Consider the following 14,629-nt stretch of genomic DNA (forward strand, 5'->3'; position numbering starts at 1 on the left):
ATGTGCGGGACGGCAACACCCTTACCACTCGCTCGCTCTCTCTTTCTGTTTCTCTCTCCACCTCCTCCTCCTCCGCGACTCGGCCGCAAGCTGCCGCATACGATGCCGCCGCCTATCCTCAACACGTCCCACTCTCCCACGGTGCTTGGGAGCCTCGCCGGGCCGGCAAACGGCTATCGCTTCCACACTGGCCACAAGCGCGAACTCATGGATTGGCCAAGTCTCACAGTGCGCAGCTATCTGTCGGCTAAGGTACTTAGCTTTGCACATAATGTCTGGCCTCATGTCACGGCTTCGGGGCTCCAGGGCAGGCCAGATAGCTTCTTAGTGGACCCATTCTCGTGCAGGGGGCGTTATCCATCTCAGATACGTGCGTCAACCGAATGCTACCCAAGAGACGGGTCCTGTCCACCTTTGCACACACGTGCAGCCACCTCTGCGTGTGGCTTCGGCGTCCAAGAGCGTGAGGCATGGCTGTATGCCCGTCTCACATATGCCTCGCCGTGATACCCTTTTGGTCCTCACTCGCCCTTTGCTCCTTATGCCGGCACACAAACATGGCCCGCCATGCGGGGGGGCAGTCGCTCAAGACGTTTGGTGTGGCCCGCCCAGACGATCCTTTCCGCCAGCCTCGTCCGCCATGAGTTTTTCCTCCAAGGATTCGTCGCTGTCAAGTACGCTTGAGCGTAAACAGCAAATGCCATGGTTTCCGCTACTAACATGCCCTAACCGACCGACGTGTTTCTCTCTCTTCGAATCGCGAGAGCCGCCGCGTGCCCGTTGCCTATTTTTTTTTAGGGTGCGGCCAAGTCACCATCGTGGCCTGGTCCATTAGAGTGGAATGCAATTGGCATCCTAATTTACGCGCCGGCTTTCCAGCTAACAGGTCCTGGTCATCTTGACCTACTCCACGGGTCACACAGCTCGCTTGCCCATGTCCATACTTGCGCCTTGCTGACGGGGATCATCGCAACCTTCCCATCGTCTCGGTTACGAAGGAGCTCAGCCCATCATGAAACCGACAACGGTCCTGGCCCGACAATCAGGCTCGCAAAGTGCCCGAATATTGCAACAAGGTGCGAAGTTCCCATGTGCAACCAAAAAACCCATGTCCATCGAGCTCCCCTCACACGCGCAGCATCCCCGATGCGCGTAGATGCAGGAGCTTGAACCATGGAAACCGGTGAAGCCTGTGACGTGCGTCGTGCAGTTCGTCCTTGTAGCATGCCGAGCAAAAGCGCGTCGACCCTCATCAATGTCCACGTCCTCGACACCTTTGGCCAAAGTCGTGCAGATCAGTGCAAAAGCGTATGCCTCCCGTCTGCTTTCATTTGCCTTTTGACCCGCCCTGGAAGGCTGAAAAGCTTGGGAACACAACGACCAAGCTTTTTGCCTGCACCAACACGCTAAAACTAGGTCAGGCCTCCCGTCCTGGACGCCCTACCTGTGTGGAGATTGGGCGAGGGCCAGGGACCGGGGGACCCTTTGAAGCCGCTCCTTGTGTGCACACACACACGGAGGGACTGCTTACCGTGCTTATGCTCTGGGTATTTGCTCATTGACGAATGGTCGCTTGAAGCACACTCGACTCGACAGCCCCAGGGAATATGTGGTGCAGAGTTTTACCCTGGAGTCCCCGTTGTGGCCTACTATTCGGCCAAGCGGCTTGCAATGAGAGACATGGCCGTGGTTCTGCCGCGTACGTTGTTGTGTATGGTGATGGATGCTGGATGGCGGGATGGGGCCCTGGCAACAAGGCTACACGTGAGGCTACACTACACATATGCCGCTCACGCACCTGACAGTCCCCACCTCTACCAATGGCCACGCATCGTGGTGCGAAAGTTTCGGGCATATGTATCTTGCCCACTGCAGGGGGCGATTATCGCAATCCCGCGACAAGTCGTGCGTCCGCCTTCACGGCACCTACTACCGCCACTGTTCCATAGTCTTCTCTGTAAGGAACATCGGTTTGTCATCGTCCTCATCGTCGTCATAATGCCATCTTATTGTAATACTCTCCTCGCCTCTGCGTGTAAGCGGCAGCAGGACGGTGCACCGTTGCAGGAGCATGGGCTGAGCACACCCGTCACGCTCCACGCGAGTCTCTATTTTCGGGTCCTCCATAGGCTCTCAAGCCACACTCTGAGGAACCGATGCAAAGACCGAGGCGGGAACGGTCCGTAGCCTGGCCACCACCACCCACCATCCACCCACCCTCCCTCCCCCCCCAGTCATGTCCCAATTTTGGCGCGCGGACACTCTCTTGCCCAATGTTCGTGACGGAACCGTTCGATGGCAAGCCCGCAGCCATGCCCGCGGGCTCAGGCGCATGGTTTTGCTACGGGCCTGGCCAATGCACTACCTTTGGTGGATCCCCTGTCAAGCCTCATACCTACCTGTTGTGCATGCGTGCTTGCAGCGTCTATCTGTCCATCGCTCTCCCAGAACCCCTGCCTCGAGTAGGCTCCTCATTCGGGGTTGGCTCAGGCACAGCCCGCAGATATTTACAGTCTTCTCCATAAACCCATCCGGGCGCAGCCTTTCTTCACCACAATTGTCACAAATGCCTTGATTTGGAACGGCCATCTGTCCCATTCAGGCCTTGTACACACCACGTTAAATTACCACCCCTGGCAAGTGTTTCTTAATTCAACTCTCATACTTCCGAGTGCCTATCATTGTCCTGTGGGAACTTGGCTGACACGCCCAGGACATGACCACTAGCCCATAGCCATCTCCCGCACAACCACATTTGGGTCTTTTGGCTCGCTTTGCCTACACCCCCACTTGAGCTTCCCATACCTGCTAGCCCCATAACACCCGCCTTGGATATATACCGCTCGTCGCCACCTCCGTCAAACATGTCTGAACCCAGCGAGACCGGAGGCCGCCCATTGGATCCAACTACCAACCAGCTACAGCATCTCCAAGGCAGCACCACCCCACCACCAACATCTCTTCACATTGACCATTGCAAATCATCGCCAACATATAACCACTCCAAGAAGCCCAGGAAGACTAGCCCTCGTCATCGCCCTGGCGATATCCGACAAGAGCCTTCTGCCCCCCACATCGGCTCCTCCCGTTCTGAGCAACCATCGACCGCGAGTCCTACAGATATGTCTTCCCACATGTCACCCGTCCACTACACCAAGACTGGTCGCATCAGTAAAGCAAAGAAAGGCTTGAAGGTGCACAAGTGCGATACCTGTGGAAAGGTGAGTTGAGATTCTTAGTCCTGCAACTACAAGCTGGCACCTTTGATTACACCATATCGGCATCATGTTACGCCCCACCACATCCAGTCAAACAAACAGCGCCTCACAACACTGTTCTTTTGCTAACCGCCACCAGTCTTACACACGCGCGGAGCATCTGAGGTCAGCCCCAGCTCACTATCAAGCAAAACTATGTTGACCTTTTATGTAGACGGCACATGAAGAACCACACGCCAGACGATGCACTAATCTGTGAAGTCGCTGGGTGTGACAAGGTATTCCATCGCATGGATCTTCTTGTTCGACACCAGGAGCGGCAGTACGTAGGATCGAAGTGGCTTTTGACAGTTCGATACTGACGTGTTTGACAGCAACGAGATGGGAAACGACTCCCGTCGGCCAAGCATCGACGAGTCACCAGTCCCTTTGCCCATCTCCACTCCTGCTCCCGAGCCATCCATTCTGAGCGCTACACCTGCTCTACCAAACCATCCATATTATCCGCCCGTCTCTCCTATGCATGAGTCGGCGCCACCCCCAAGGTATAATTACGCTCAGTTTCGTACTCCTCGAACGCCTCAGGCTTTTTCTTCAAGTTTCAGTCATGTTCCTCGTTCTTCTCCACAGTCTGTTTTCAGCCCCAAGTGAGTTTCATTGTACATCTGCAGCACGTTTCCCGTCTTTTCAATTCTTTTCAAACCATTAATCATGGGAGTGGATGCTGATGTCTTTCAAGTCAATCTAAACACCATCGAGCTTTTCATTATAACCGCCAACCTGCACCGGCTATGGTATCGATCGAGCCTGGCGTTCCAGGTCTGTGGCCTGAACCGTACAGCCCTTTGGGTTACTCTTCTTCTACTAGCGGTTACGTATCACCAATCGCGCCAACAGACTACCCAGTCTACACGCCTTACCACCGAACACGCACTCCTTCGAACGCATCGTGCATTGATCAACCCAGCTGGACCTTTGCGTCACGTTCCCCCGCTTCCACGACATCAACCATGGCCTTTACCTGGCCTTCTTCAGATAAGGGGCATACTGCGCCAGGTCTTGCTTACATGCACACTTCTTGTCCAATGACTAGCATGTCAATTACTTCCAGCTTCGATGCAATGTCCGAATATGGGCATTTTGGGCCTAAGAGCATGATGCAGAGGGATGAAGAGGAGAGAGCAATTCTCTTTGGGGAACAACAATACGGTATGGCTTCGATCGACAACACCTATCCGTTTGAGCAATGTCTTGACTGTTACTGGAGGCTCTTTCATCCCACTTTCCCCGTCGTCCATCGATCTACCTCTGTGAACTCATCGCCAATGCTGCATGCCGCCATGGCTGCCATTGGGGGTCAGTACTCGCACGATACGAACATCAAGAAGCAGTCCCGAGACCTTCACGACCGGTGTGTTAAACTGCTCGAAGTGGTAGGTTAATCGCATGGCCTGATGACCATGGACTAATCAGCAGCAGAGGGACCGTGAAACAATGACCGAGTCCGACCGACTATGCGATTTTCAGGCAATATTCCTTCTTGAGGTCCTCTCTCAGTACCGTGCTCGTCGAGCTGGCAACGCCTTGTCCCCGCGATTCGGCAAAGTGTATCACAAGGTAGGCTTAGTGTCTAGACATGTATGTGTTAGGAGATGCTAACATCGTCAGGCTGCCGAAGACTGCAGACGCAATACTCGACTTTTAGGCGACATCGTGTCGTCTCTCGACCAACCTGCAGAGCCAACTTCGGCCTGCTGGCAGCAGTGGATCGAGCTGGCATCCTGGCAACACTTGCTTTTGTCTTGCTACATTCTCGAGTCGCAACAATCGCTTCTGCTTGCTCGCAAACCTCTTTCTTCTCTCGTACAAGACACCGCCTTTGATCTGCCCTTTCCTAGGCATGTCTCGTCATTTGACGCCACGGACCTGGCATCGTGGGCCGAAGCAGTTCGGCAACACTCAAACTCGCCTGCATACGTATATGAGGTAATGCCAGAGTCAACTTCTGTCTCTTTCGACACTTTCCAATCCGCCGTTCTACTCGCAGCTCACTACAAATGTCCTGAAAACTCATCTTCCTATATTTCATCGCCGACAGTATCAAACATGGAACATCTTCTCGCTAAAACACCCGTGACTATGCGAATGCTGGCCACTTCCAAACTTGTCCAGGTGACACCTCTCCGCGCTCTCCTCGCCGTCTCTGGAGAATCGTGGATTCTTTCGGAAAAGGTTGAGACACCTCAGCTCTTCACTGCACTTAAAACCAGCCTTCGGACGTGGGTGGCCCAGGTTTGGTCTACCCCGGCGTCAGAAGGCGTGCCAGTCAAAGAAGCTTTGCGTATCTCAGTTGAGATTCTGCAGCAGGCGCTGCAGGAACAAAGACTCGGTGTCGTACCAGAAATGGGCACAGACATGGGTATCTTCTTCGCCGCCTTGGTCCTATGGGTTGTTACTGTAGCAGCCACTACTCGCATGAGAAGACTGTCATCAGAAACGGCAACCACGCAGTGCCGGACTCGCAGCCAGTCTCTCACTCAACCGGGTGCGACAGTCCAGCAAAGCAGTCTCCTCCCTTCTCCCCTTACTGCTCCTCACTCCCCCATATTCGAAGCCACGCCTGAAAACCCTGTCTTATCGCACGCACAAATCACGATCAATACGATTTCCTTTCTCAACAACGCGCTGTTTGTATCGCCGAATGCAGTGTCGGCAAAGGATGTCTCTCGCCAACAAACAGGCTGTGTTAGTCTCTTGCTATGGGTTAAGTTGCGACTCCGCGGCGTTCCTGTTGATGACTTGAACGGCAGTGCCGCTGCCGGTGGCTGGGACACGACCTCCAAACTTGGCGAGCTGCTTGACGGCGTTACTGGGTCGCTCGAGCGTATTCTGCGCAGTGGATGGAGTGGATGGGGTGTTTGAATCCCTCGAGCCCATCGTTTTCTTCATTTTACATTGATTCGCTTCTTGTCTTTCGCTTCGACTTTTCGGAATGCTTTACTCATTTCCGCTTCTTTTTTTTTGGTTCGGTTGCCATTGTGCATCGTTTTTTGGTCGGGTTTGCTTTTTACTTTCTTCTTCTTCTTCTCCTTCTTCTTCTTTTTACCTTCTTATCATCTTTTCTTAACACTCGCTAACGGTCCTGCTCTGCCAAACTCCACTGGAGTTTGCTTGTTTTTCTTTTCTCACAATGTCTTCTTAACACTCGCTTGGCGGCTTAGCGGCTGCTCTTTTCTCATACCTCGCACTCGCTTGAGGTTTTTTTCTTTTTCTTATGTGACAGGACTGGATTACGACTTTTACGACTTTTTTTCTTGTTTGATCGCTATTTTCTTTACATTTGACGGAGGATACCCCTTGATGTTTTTTCTTCTTTTTCTATGCCTGCTTTGCATGTTTCTGTGCCTTCTGCATCTTTCTTCGTTCCATGCACACTGTGGTGTTCACCTTTTTTGTCAACGCATGACCAGAATTGTTTTGTACAGCATATTATGTATTGTATTTTGCTTTTTTTACCGCTCTTGGCCAATTTTTTTTTCTAGGCTTCAATGAGATTTTTGCAATTAGTTTTGCATCTTCTTGGCTTTTTTTTTCACCAAACTTATAACGCATCTACGCATGTAGGGTACGTTTGTAACACACATCAAAATAGAAAATTTATATGCGCATATACGCTATTTATCATGCTCTCCGTGTCTCTCAATCATGCCTCTCCGTGCAATCATTACATTTCTTTCCCTGTCTCACAATACCGTCGCTTCGGACGACGATTTCATCCCTCTTGCCCTCCCACCAACAAAGAAATCCATACAAGTCTTGAAAAGTCTAACTACAATCTTCTCCATTCGACTTCTCGCCCTTCGCTCATTCCGCCTCTTCCCCTCTCCCCCTTGGGCCTAGGACCCTCTTCGCTTCGATACAAAAAAAAAGTCACGAACCATCTCATCGTGCGCTCGCCGTGCAGCTTGCTGGATTCTTGCATCTCCTTGTTCCGTCAGATCGGGGATTATGTGGCGGTGGCTGTGGGTGCGACAGGTAGGGGGGGTTGCGGTATGAGTAGAGAGGGGACGGGGGATTGTTTTAGAGACTAAGGCCTACGGGAGGGTGAGGGAGCGAGGAGTTGGGAGAAAAGACGAGTTGATGAGATTTTAAGTTTGCTGCTGCATGTTTGTGGAGGAATGGGTGAGATGTGGTTTGGAAGGATGTCTTGGGGTAGGAGGATGAAAGTATAAGTGAGACTTTGGGTTCTTTCCATGTTAGATAGAGTAAGACATATTACATATGGAAGATAGACATGACTGACGGCATAAAATTGAACACTTTAATATTGCGTACATGCTAAAAGGAAAATGCCAAGATGGGCAACGTGGTGGGTTACCATGATAAACTGGTATCAAACGAACAACTGTGTGTATCCTGAATGATTAAAGAAGAAATGATAATCCGAAAATCTCTCGGAGAACCCTCCTAGTTTCGTTCCAAGACTTCCCCCGTACAAAATTTATACACCCTCCCCCCTTCGTTGTACCATGGTAAATGGTCAGTATTTATAGCTTGGACCTTCGCTGCAAATACAGCCTCAAAGCAACGGCCGCTGATTGATGTTAGGATTGTACCCAAAACCACCATCTCAAAGACACGAATCACTCACCAACAACTGCAGCCAGACTCTTCACGCCCAGCAAGCCCATAAACCAGGTGCCCCATCCAAGCGGGTTTCCCTCGCGATCAAAGTTTGGCTTTATGTCGTTCATGCCCTTCAATTGCTTCTGCTTCTGTGGCGTGTAGGGTGGGTATCTGACAGCCATGAGGCCCTCGATCCATGCAGGTGTTGTAGTCACACTCCTGCGGTGAGTAAAGGTATCGAAACTGGCTTTACCTCTGTATGAGCCTGTGCCACTTGTTCCGACACCGCCAAATGGTAGGGTAGGGATGGAGCCGTGGAAGAAGCCGTCGTTGAGAGAAGCACCGCCACTGCGAGTTTGGCTGATAATCTTCTCCATCTCGGCCTTTGTGCCAAAGGCATAGGTGCCAAGGGGTGTGTCGTGGAGTTCGTTTGCAATCCTGATGGCTTCGTCGAGGTTGTCAACGGGGAGGATGGGCAGAAGCGGGCCGAAAGATTCCGAAGTGACCATGCTGTCGTTCATGTCGTTGATTTGAACAACGGTGGGCTCAATGAAGAGATCCGACTCGTCCATGGTACCACCGAGGACAATCTTGCCGTTGCTGTCGTCAACCATCTTCTTGATGCGTTGGAATTGACGCAGATTGACGATGCGGCCGTAATCGGGGGACTTGCGGGGACCTTGTGGGTAGAATTCTTGTAGCTGCTTCCTCATCTCTTCAATAAAGGCGGGCAAAATCTCGCGATCAACAAAAGTGCAATTGTGGCTCAGGCAGACTTGACCGGCGTTCAAAGTCTTGGCCCACAACAGTCGCCTCGCTGCTAGCTTGGGATCTGCGTGCTTTGTGACAATGGCAGGGTTTCTGCCGCCCAACTCGAGTGTCAGCGGGGTAAGCGTCTCAGCCGCCTTCTTTGCGATGATTTTGGCGACAGCCTCGCCACCCGTGTAGAAGATCTTGTCCCACTTTTGATCGAGGAGGGCAGTGGTTTCGGGGACGGCGCCCTGGATACACGTGTAGCAATCGGGATCTAGCGATTCGCGCAGGATCTTTTGAATAACAACAGCGGCGTTGGGCGACGACTCCGAAGGCTTGACAACGGCGGTACATCCAGCTGCAATGGCACCAATGAGGGGGCCTAGGGTAAGTTGGATAGGGAAGTTGTACGCTCTGTTCTGGTTAGCATCGCTCCTTGGCATGCCAACGGCATTGAGAAGCATACCCAATGATCAAAGCAGCGCCCAGGGGATCCTTCTTGATGCGCGGGCGGAGCGGCTTGTTAGTCCAGGAGATGTCGGGCGCGGGCTCGTCCTTTGCAAATTGGCGGACCCTGTCGGCCATCCAGATGCAGTCGTTCATGCACCACGAGATCTCCGTCAAGTATGTCTCAAACTCAGGCTTGCCGAGATCGCGCTTGCAGGCTTCTTTGATGAGTTCGGCATTGTCCTTGAAGCCCCAGTAGAGCTTGCGCAGCTGCTGAATGCGGAACTCGAGGGGCCTGGTCTTGTGGGAGAGGAAGCTGGCCCGGATCTTTGCGCATGTAGGGGCAATGTCGTCGATGGGCGTGTGTTCGAAGGGGGGTAGTTCAACCATTGTGTCGGGTGTTGGACTGCGCAGAATTGAAACGGAATGGATAAAGAAGGAGGGAATCCAACAGAGGATAAAATGGAACCATCGGCCGACTATAAGCTGCTGAACAGGCCTGGCTGGCGTGGGCGACGTCTCACAAGCACGCGGCAGACATACCTCGGTCCCACACACCACGGACGTGCCCCGCACTGCCTAAGCTCCATTTGGACTAGCACCACCCTCGCAAGTTACTCCTTGCATTCCAGTCGCATGCTCCGTCTCGACATTGTTCAGATGGTATTGGAGAACACATTGCCAGTCTGAAGGTAGAACGACCCGGTGATGTTCATCACTCCATGTACTATCTGTACAAGAAGACAGTTGGCAGTCGTCGTGCTGGTCTTTACCAGTCTCGCAGCCACTACCAACACCGCGACCAGGGCATGATATAGACCTGCCTTATTTCTAACCGTTGCCGCCGCTGTGGCTGAACCTGCCAAGACATGCGCGTTTATCCTCATCTGCAACATTACATTGATATCTTCACACACATATACCCACTGGCAGTTAAGCTTAGTAACGTCGAGTCTGCTCGTCCGCATCGGCTACACAAATCTTGAGCAAAGTGTCTCTCTCCTCTGCAAGAAACCTCTACCATCGCGTCCTCTTGCCATCACGACTTTTACTAGATAACTGATGCGCCTCCTGTCAAACCCTCAGCCTTACCAGACGCGCATGCAGGACTCAAAGTTCAACAGCGATGATCCCTGACAAGACGCTCGGTGCTTCTGTAGCTTCGAGCCTACATAGTAAACGAGTCGGAACTCGGAAGCCGAGGGCTTTCCGAAGCACATGCACTGCGCCTCTACTATGCTTCTAACAAATACTCCCGTCACGGTACCCCGGCGAATGAGCTGCCAAAACGTGTAGGCTTGCGACGTGGTCTTCGAAATCCACATGGCCGTCGCCGTCTTTGTTTGTCTGATCTCGTATCCAGAACGTTTTCGCCATCCGCTTCGGTCGCCTTGTCCCGAAGGCTTGGTCTGAGCGTGGTTGAGCGACGAGATAACGCTTGTGCCCATCGAGGAGACTCGAGTCGTGGTAATGCGTTGGGATTTTCAGAAGTATGTCACTACAAGTCACGCCTTGTTCCTACATGTTTTGCTGTCCGAAAGACGCCCTGCAAGCCTAAATGGAACGCATGGATACAGCAGTCACATGAAGATGACGCTCGAAAATTCAGCTCAGGTCACGGGGACCTGTACTGATTCTAGAGATGCGGATATCCATATCCGCCGAGCATGTAAGCAAAGCATCACATAGCTGTATCAGCGCACCCTAGTAACCTTGTTCTTGTATCGGGAAGCCCTTAGTTAGGACATACACTTCTAGTCTCTACAACCTCGCCCCCCTACGCAGATAGGTCCCATTGCTTCTCCCTAAGCATGCGCTGCCGAAGTTTTTGTTGTTGTTTTGACTAGCTCTCTCTACTTCTTCGTACATGTCTGCTACTCCAGGGAGAACCCCTTTCCAACTAATCCAAAGTGCCCGTTCCTTAGATTGGGGATCAAAATCGTGTTTCACAATGGAATGTATGACCATCTACAGATGACCCGCAGTACCAGTGTGGTGCTGCTCGGCACACTATGAAATGTACGCCATCCACAACGTTGCCAAGTTCTGCTAAGCAATGTTTTCGCCCAATCTTAGGCGACCCAAACGCCATCTTACCAATACATCTGCATGACAAATGCCACGAAATTACGTATGCCATGACCTTGCAGTCTATATAGCACACGCACCATAAAGCAGTGGGGCAAGTTACTGGCTGATACATCATTCATTCTAAAAGTATCCCACAGCAACAAAATGACATCCAAGTCACTACCCGTACGCGCAGCCCTCATCGGGCTTTCCTCCTCTGGTAGCACGTCGTGGGCTGCTAAAGCACACCTCCCCGTTCTTATGACATCTGCCGGCCGCTCAAAAATTTCCATTACTGCATTGCTAAACAGCAGTGTTGATGCTGCGAAAGCAGCGATACAGGAATACAAATTCCCTGCCACTACCAAGGCTTACGGTAGCCCAGAAGACTTAGCGGCAGACCCAGATATCGATCTCGTGATATGTAACACAAGAGTCGACAGGCACCACGAGGTTATCATGCCAAGTATCAAAGCAGGCAAAGATGTCTACGTCGAGTGGCCAATCGCCTCAAACAAAGATCAAATCGGAGAAATAGTCGAGGCTGCACGGCAAAGCGGATCCAGAGTGGCAGTAGGTCTACAAAGGCGATGGGATCCATCCGTTGTCAAGCTCCGAGAACTCCTAGATGGAGGCAGAGGGGAACTAGGAAAAATCCTAAGTTCAAGCGTCCAGGCCTTTGGCGGCATTCCTGACAGAGACATGATGTCACCAGGTGTACTCTACTTCACTGACAAAGAAATCGGTGGAAACAGCATCACCATCGGCGTCGGCCACAGTATGCTTATTCCCCCCCCTTGTTAACCCTCCCTTAAACAGCCCCATCTAACATAACCCTAGTCCTCGACTCCATCCTTTCAACCCTCGGTCCCCTCTCCTCCACAAGCATCCATTCCAAATCCCAAATCCAACGCCCGACCCTCGGCATTCCCGACGCAGAAACGAAAAAAGTAACACACCACGTCACTTCCAACGTGCCGGACCTTCTCTCCCTCCACGCCACTCTGGCCCCCTCCGCCCAAGCCATCCAAAACGCAACACTCACCTTGTTCTATCGCAACGGCCCAGCCTTTCCCGGTGACCCCGCACTTACCTGGACTATTAACTGCGAAAAGGGCGAAATCAAACTCGTGTCGCCTACCAGTCCTTTCTTCCAGTTCTCTGACAGCGATGCGCCTGTGACGATTCAGGTGCATGATTTTGCAAGTGGGGAGGTAAGAGATGTGGTGTGTGAGTGGGGGGAGGAACAGACGGAGGTGCCGGTTTTGGCCAGGGATGTTATGGGGTGTTTGTTTGCGTTTGTGGAAGGGAGGGAGGAGGGGGATGGGTGGGTAGGGGTCGAGGATGCTGCAAGGTTTGCGGATGTTGTGGCGAGGTTTGTGGAGGTGTAGGGTTGGTGTGTATAGTGGGAGTGTCAACGGAAAGACTGGAATGTTTAGTGTATGTACTAGGGACATGCTTCTTCGATGATCCAGGTAAGACATGTGGAGTGTACGTTTCTGTCATGGTATTTAACTCATACACAGGTTAGCGTTTCAAATCTACCTACCTACTATCTCTAGCAAACCCCAAACTATTCTCCAAATCTCAAAAGATACTGTCATCATTCACCCATGACACCTGCCCCTCCCTTCTAATCAACCCTCACATTAACTTGACACACCTTCCCCCCGTCAGACATCTCCCCAATCCCAAAATACCTCTTCACTGCCCCGCTCACACACTCTCCAAGAAAAGGCAACACTGTGTGCCCGGTAGAATTCTGCTCCAACACCACCGCTCCCTCAAACCCCCCCGCCATATACCTCGCATTCGCAACAGGCGTAATGGGATCAACCGACGGATTCACAAACAAGATCCGAGTCTTAGTTCTCGTATACTTAAACCCTACACACCCGTCAAATTTCCAAATGCCAAAAAACGACAAGGAGGAGGGGGGGGGGGGGGGGGGTAGCAAGAATGTAGGACTAACCACTAAACACCTGACTCTCCGGCGGCACAACCTCAATCACAACCCCCACCACCACATTCTCCAGCACATACGCGCGCCCCGCATACACAATCGTTCGCACCACTTCCCCATACACCTCCCGAAAAACCATACGCTCCCGTGTCTGACTCCGCCCAGTGTAATACGCACCAGCAATAAGCACATATATCTCCTGCGCCTTCCCACTCCCGCGCGCCAACGTGCTGCATCCCCCGTTTCCAACGCAGCAAGACCGCGCGCTCGGAACGGGAAGCCAGTCACGCCGGCGTAGAGAATGTGAAATGCTGCTGCGAGGACCGCGTCTTTGGTTATGAGTTGTGGGGCTGGTGTTGGGGAAGTGGGTGCGGAGAGGATGAGCGGCTCGATTTCGAGGTTAGATAAGAGGGTGTCGAAGCGCTTTTTTTTACGTCTTTGGCGTAGAAAGCGCAGGTGCCGGGACTGGCGGCGTGGCAGAGAGTGAAGAATCTGGTGTACGCTTCGTTCGACGTCTTGGATGGCGCTTGGTTTTGCGCCGTGGAAGTGGTCTTTGGCGTTGACGGTGCCGTCTAGGACTATGCGGCCGACGCGCGAGGGGTACTGGGATGCGAGGGCTTGTTCGATGATCGTGCCGTAGCTGAGGCCGTAGAAGTTGACGAGGGGTTCTTCGGGGTTCTCGAGGTTGCGGAGGCGAGCTTGGAGCGTGGTGAAGTGGAGCATGTCTTGTACTGCGGCAAGGGTACCGGCGTATTTTGCAGTTGTGTTTGCGTTAGCTTTTGTGCACCATTGGCTCATTGCGAGTCCGCGAGCGTAGGTTTCATCGAGATTAGAGGCTTGGGGTAGCTCTTCGAAAGAACTCCGGTATGCGTCTCGGATATTGGGTTGACCGGGAAAGCACGTCAGTTTGATGCCACTGTTGTTTACGCCCCTTGGATCGAAGCTGATCATGTTGTATTGTCCACCACTGATGTTCAAGATGAGGTCGCCGATTCCAGAAAGCAAACTTCGTACCCCCGAGCCACCGGGACCACCAGGATTGAAGAGAAGGTCCTGACCAACGTTTCCCGGAGCGAGTTTACGAATAAACGCAATGGTTGTAGAACCGACACTGCTATCTTGATAGTCGAGCGGTACTATCAGATTGGCGCAGTCAAAGCCATTGTAGCATGGTATCCATTGGAGATCAGACGATGGAGTAATCTAGACGTCCAGCATAGGTCAAGGCGATGAGACTAATTCGCTGTACTTACTTGACTAAAACTATGTATCCCATTTGCTTCGTACGGCAGCGCACTCTGGGTATTAGGTGAAGCGGTAGTAAATGATGCAAAAAGTACGGATGGAATTGCCACGGATTCGAGGTGGACCATTCTGCCATGCATACGAACCTAGTCGACTGTAGAAGCAATGGGTAAATCTAGGCTGACTCTAGACATGAGCAGCAGCACCATGGTTGGAACGAGCCAATATTTTATGGCGTCTAGCCTTAACTTCTCAGTCTAATGACGACGAGGCTGCTGATGACTGTAGCATGTCTTAAAACCTGCGC

The 14,629-nt window shown here is 52.2% G+C and overlaps 6 protein-coding genes across 6 annotated transcripts; 4 read left to right on the forward strand and 2 right to left on the reverse strand.

Moving 5' to 3' along the window:
• PSV08DRAFT_244327 (uncharacterized protein) lies at nt 1-507 on the forward strand (the record flags this gene model as incomplete). The annotated part of the gene is made up of 1 exon (XM_014224870.1): nt 1-507. One exon carries the CDS (start codon nt 1-3, stop codon nt 505-507), a length of 507 nt encoding a protein of 168 aa, XP_014080345.1.
• Nucleotides 508-2,860: 2,353 nt separating this feature from the next.
• Nucleotides 2,861-6,140, forward strand: PSV08DRAFT_385192 (uncharacterized protein; the record flags this gene model as incomplete). The annotated part of the gene is made up of 7 exons (XM_014224871.2): nt 2,861-3,221; nt 3,358-3,383; nt 3,433-3,540; nt 3,593-3,865; nt 3,958-4,648; nt 4,695-4,835; nt 4,887-6,140. The coding sequence occupies exons 1-7, from the start codon at nt 2,865-2,867 to the stop codon at nt 6,138-6,140; spliced, it is 2,850 nt and encodes a 949-aa protein (XP_014080346.1). The 5' UTR covers nt 2,861-2,864.
• A 438-nt stretch (nt 6,141-6,578) lies between these two features.
• On the forward strand, nt 6,579-6,900 carry PSV08DRAFT_271514 (uncharacterized protein; the record flags this gene model as incomplete). Its single annotated transcript, XM_066092518.1, has 2 exons — nt 6,579-6,657; nt 6,704-6,900. The coding sequence occupies 2 exons, from the start codon at nt 6,579-6,581 to the stop codon at nt 6,823-6,825; spliced, it is 201 nt and encodes a 66-aa protein (XP_065949881.1). The 3' UTR covers nt 6,826-6,900.
• A 612-nt stretch (nt 6,901-7,512) lies between these two features.
• Nucleotides 7,513-9,457, reverse strand: PSV08DRAFT_196296 (Aldehyde/histidinol dehydrogenase). Its single transcript, XM_014224872.2, has 3 exons — nt 9,064-9,457; nt 7,870-9,011; nt 7,513-7,812 (listed from the first exon to the last, which is right to left on the reverse strand). Exons 1-3 carry the CDS (start codon nt 9,432-9,434, stop codon nt 7,766-7,768), a joined length of 1,560 nt encoding a protein of 519 aa, XP_014080347.1. The 5' UTR covers nt 9,435-9,457; the 3' UTR covers nt 7,513-7,765.
• A 1,822-nt stretch (nt 9,458-11,279) lies between these two features.
• PSV08DRAFT_196299 (uncharacterized protein) lies at nt 11,280-12,595 on the forward strand (the record flags this gene model as incomplete). The annotated part of the gene is made up of 2 exons (XM_014224873.1): nt 11,280-11,892; nt 11,955-12,595. 2 exons carry the CDS (start codon nt 11,280-11,282, stop codon nt 12,503-12,505), a joined length of 1,164 nt encoding a protein of 387 aa, XP_014080348.1. The 3' UTR covers nt 12,506-12,595.
• A 152-nt stretch (nt 12,596-12,747) lies between these two features.
• Nucleotides 12,748-14,450, reverse strand: PSV08DRAFT_172087 (uncharacterized protein; the record flags this gene model as incomplete). Its single annotated transcript, XM_014224874.1, has 4 exons — nt 12,748-13,001; nt 13,087-13,307; nt 13,328-14,280; nt 14,331-14,450. The coding sequence occupies 4 exons, from the start codon at nt 14,448-14,450 to the stop codon at nt 12,748-12,750; spliced, it is 1,548 nt and encodes a 515-aa protein (XP_014080349.1).
• Nucleotides 14,451-14,629: the final 179 nt, after the last annotated feature.

Source organism: Bipolaris maydis, assembly GCF_028858645.1.
Source record: "Bipolaris maydis strain C4 unplaced genomic scaffold PSV08scaffold_2, whole genome shotgun sequence".
NCBI lineage: Eukaryota > Fungi > Ascomycota > Dothideomycetes > Pleosporales > Pleosporaceae > Bipolaris > Bipolaris maydis.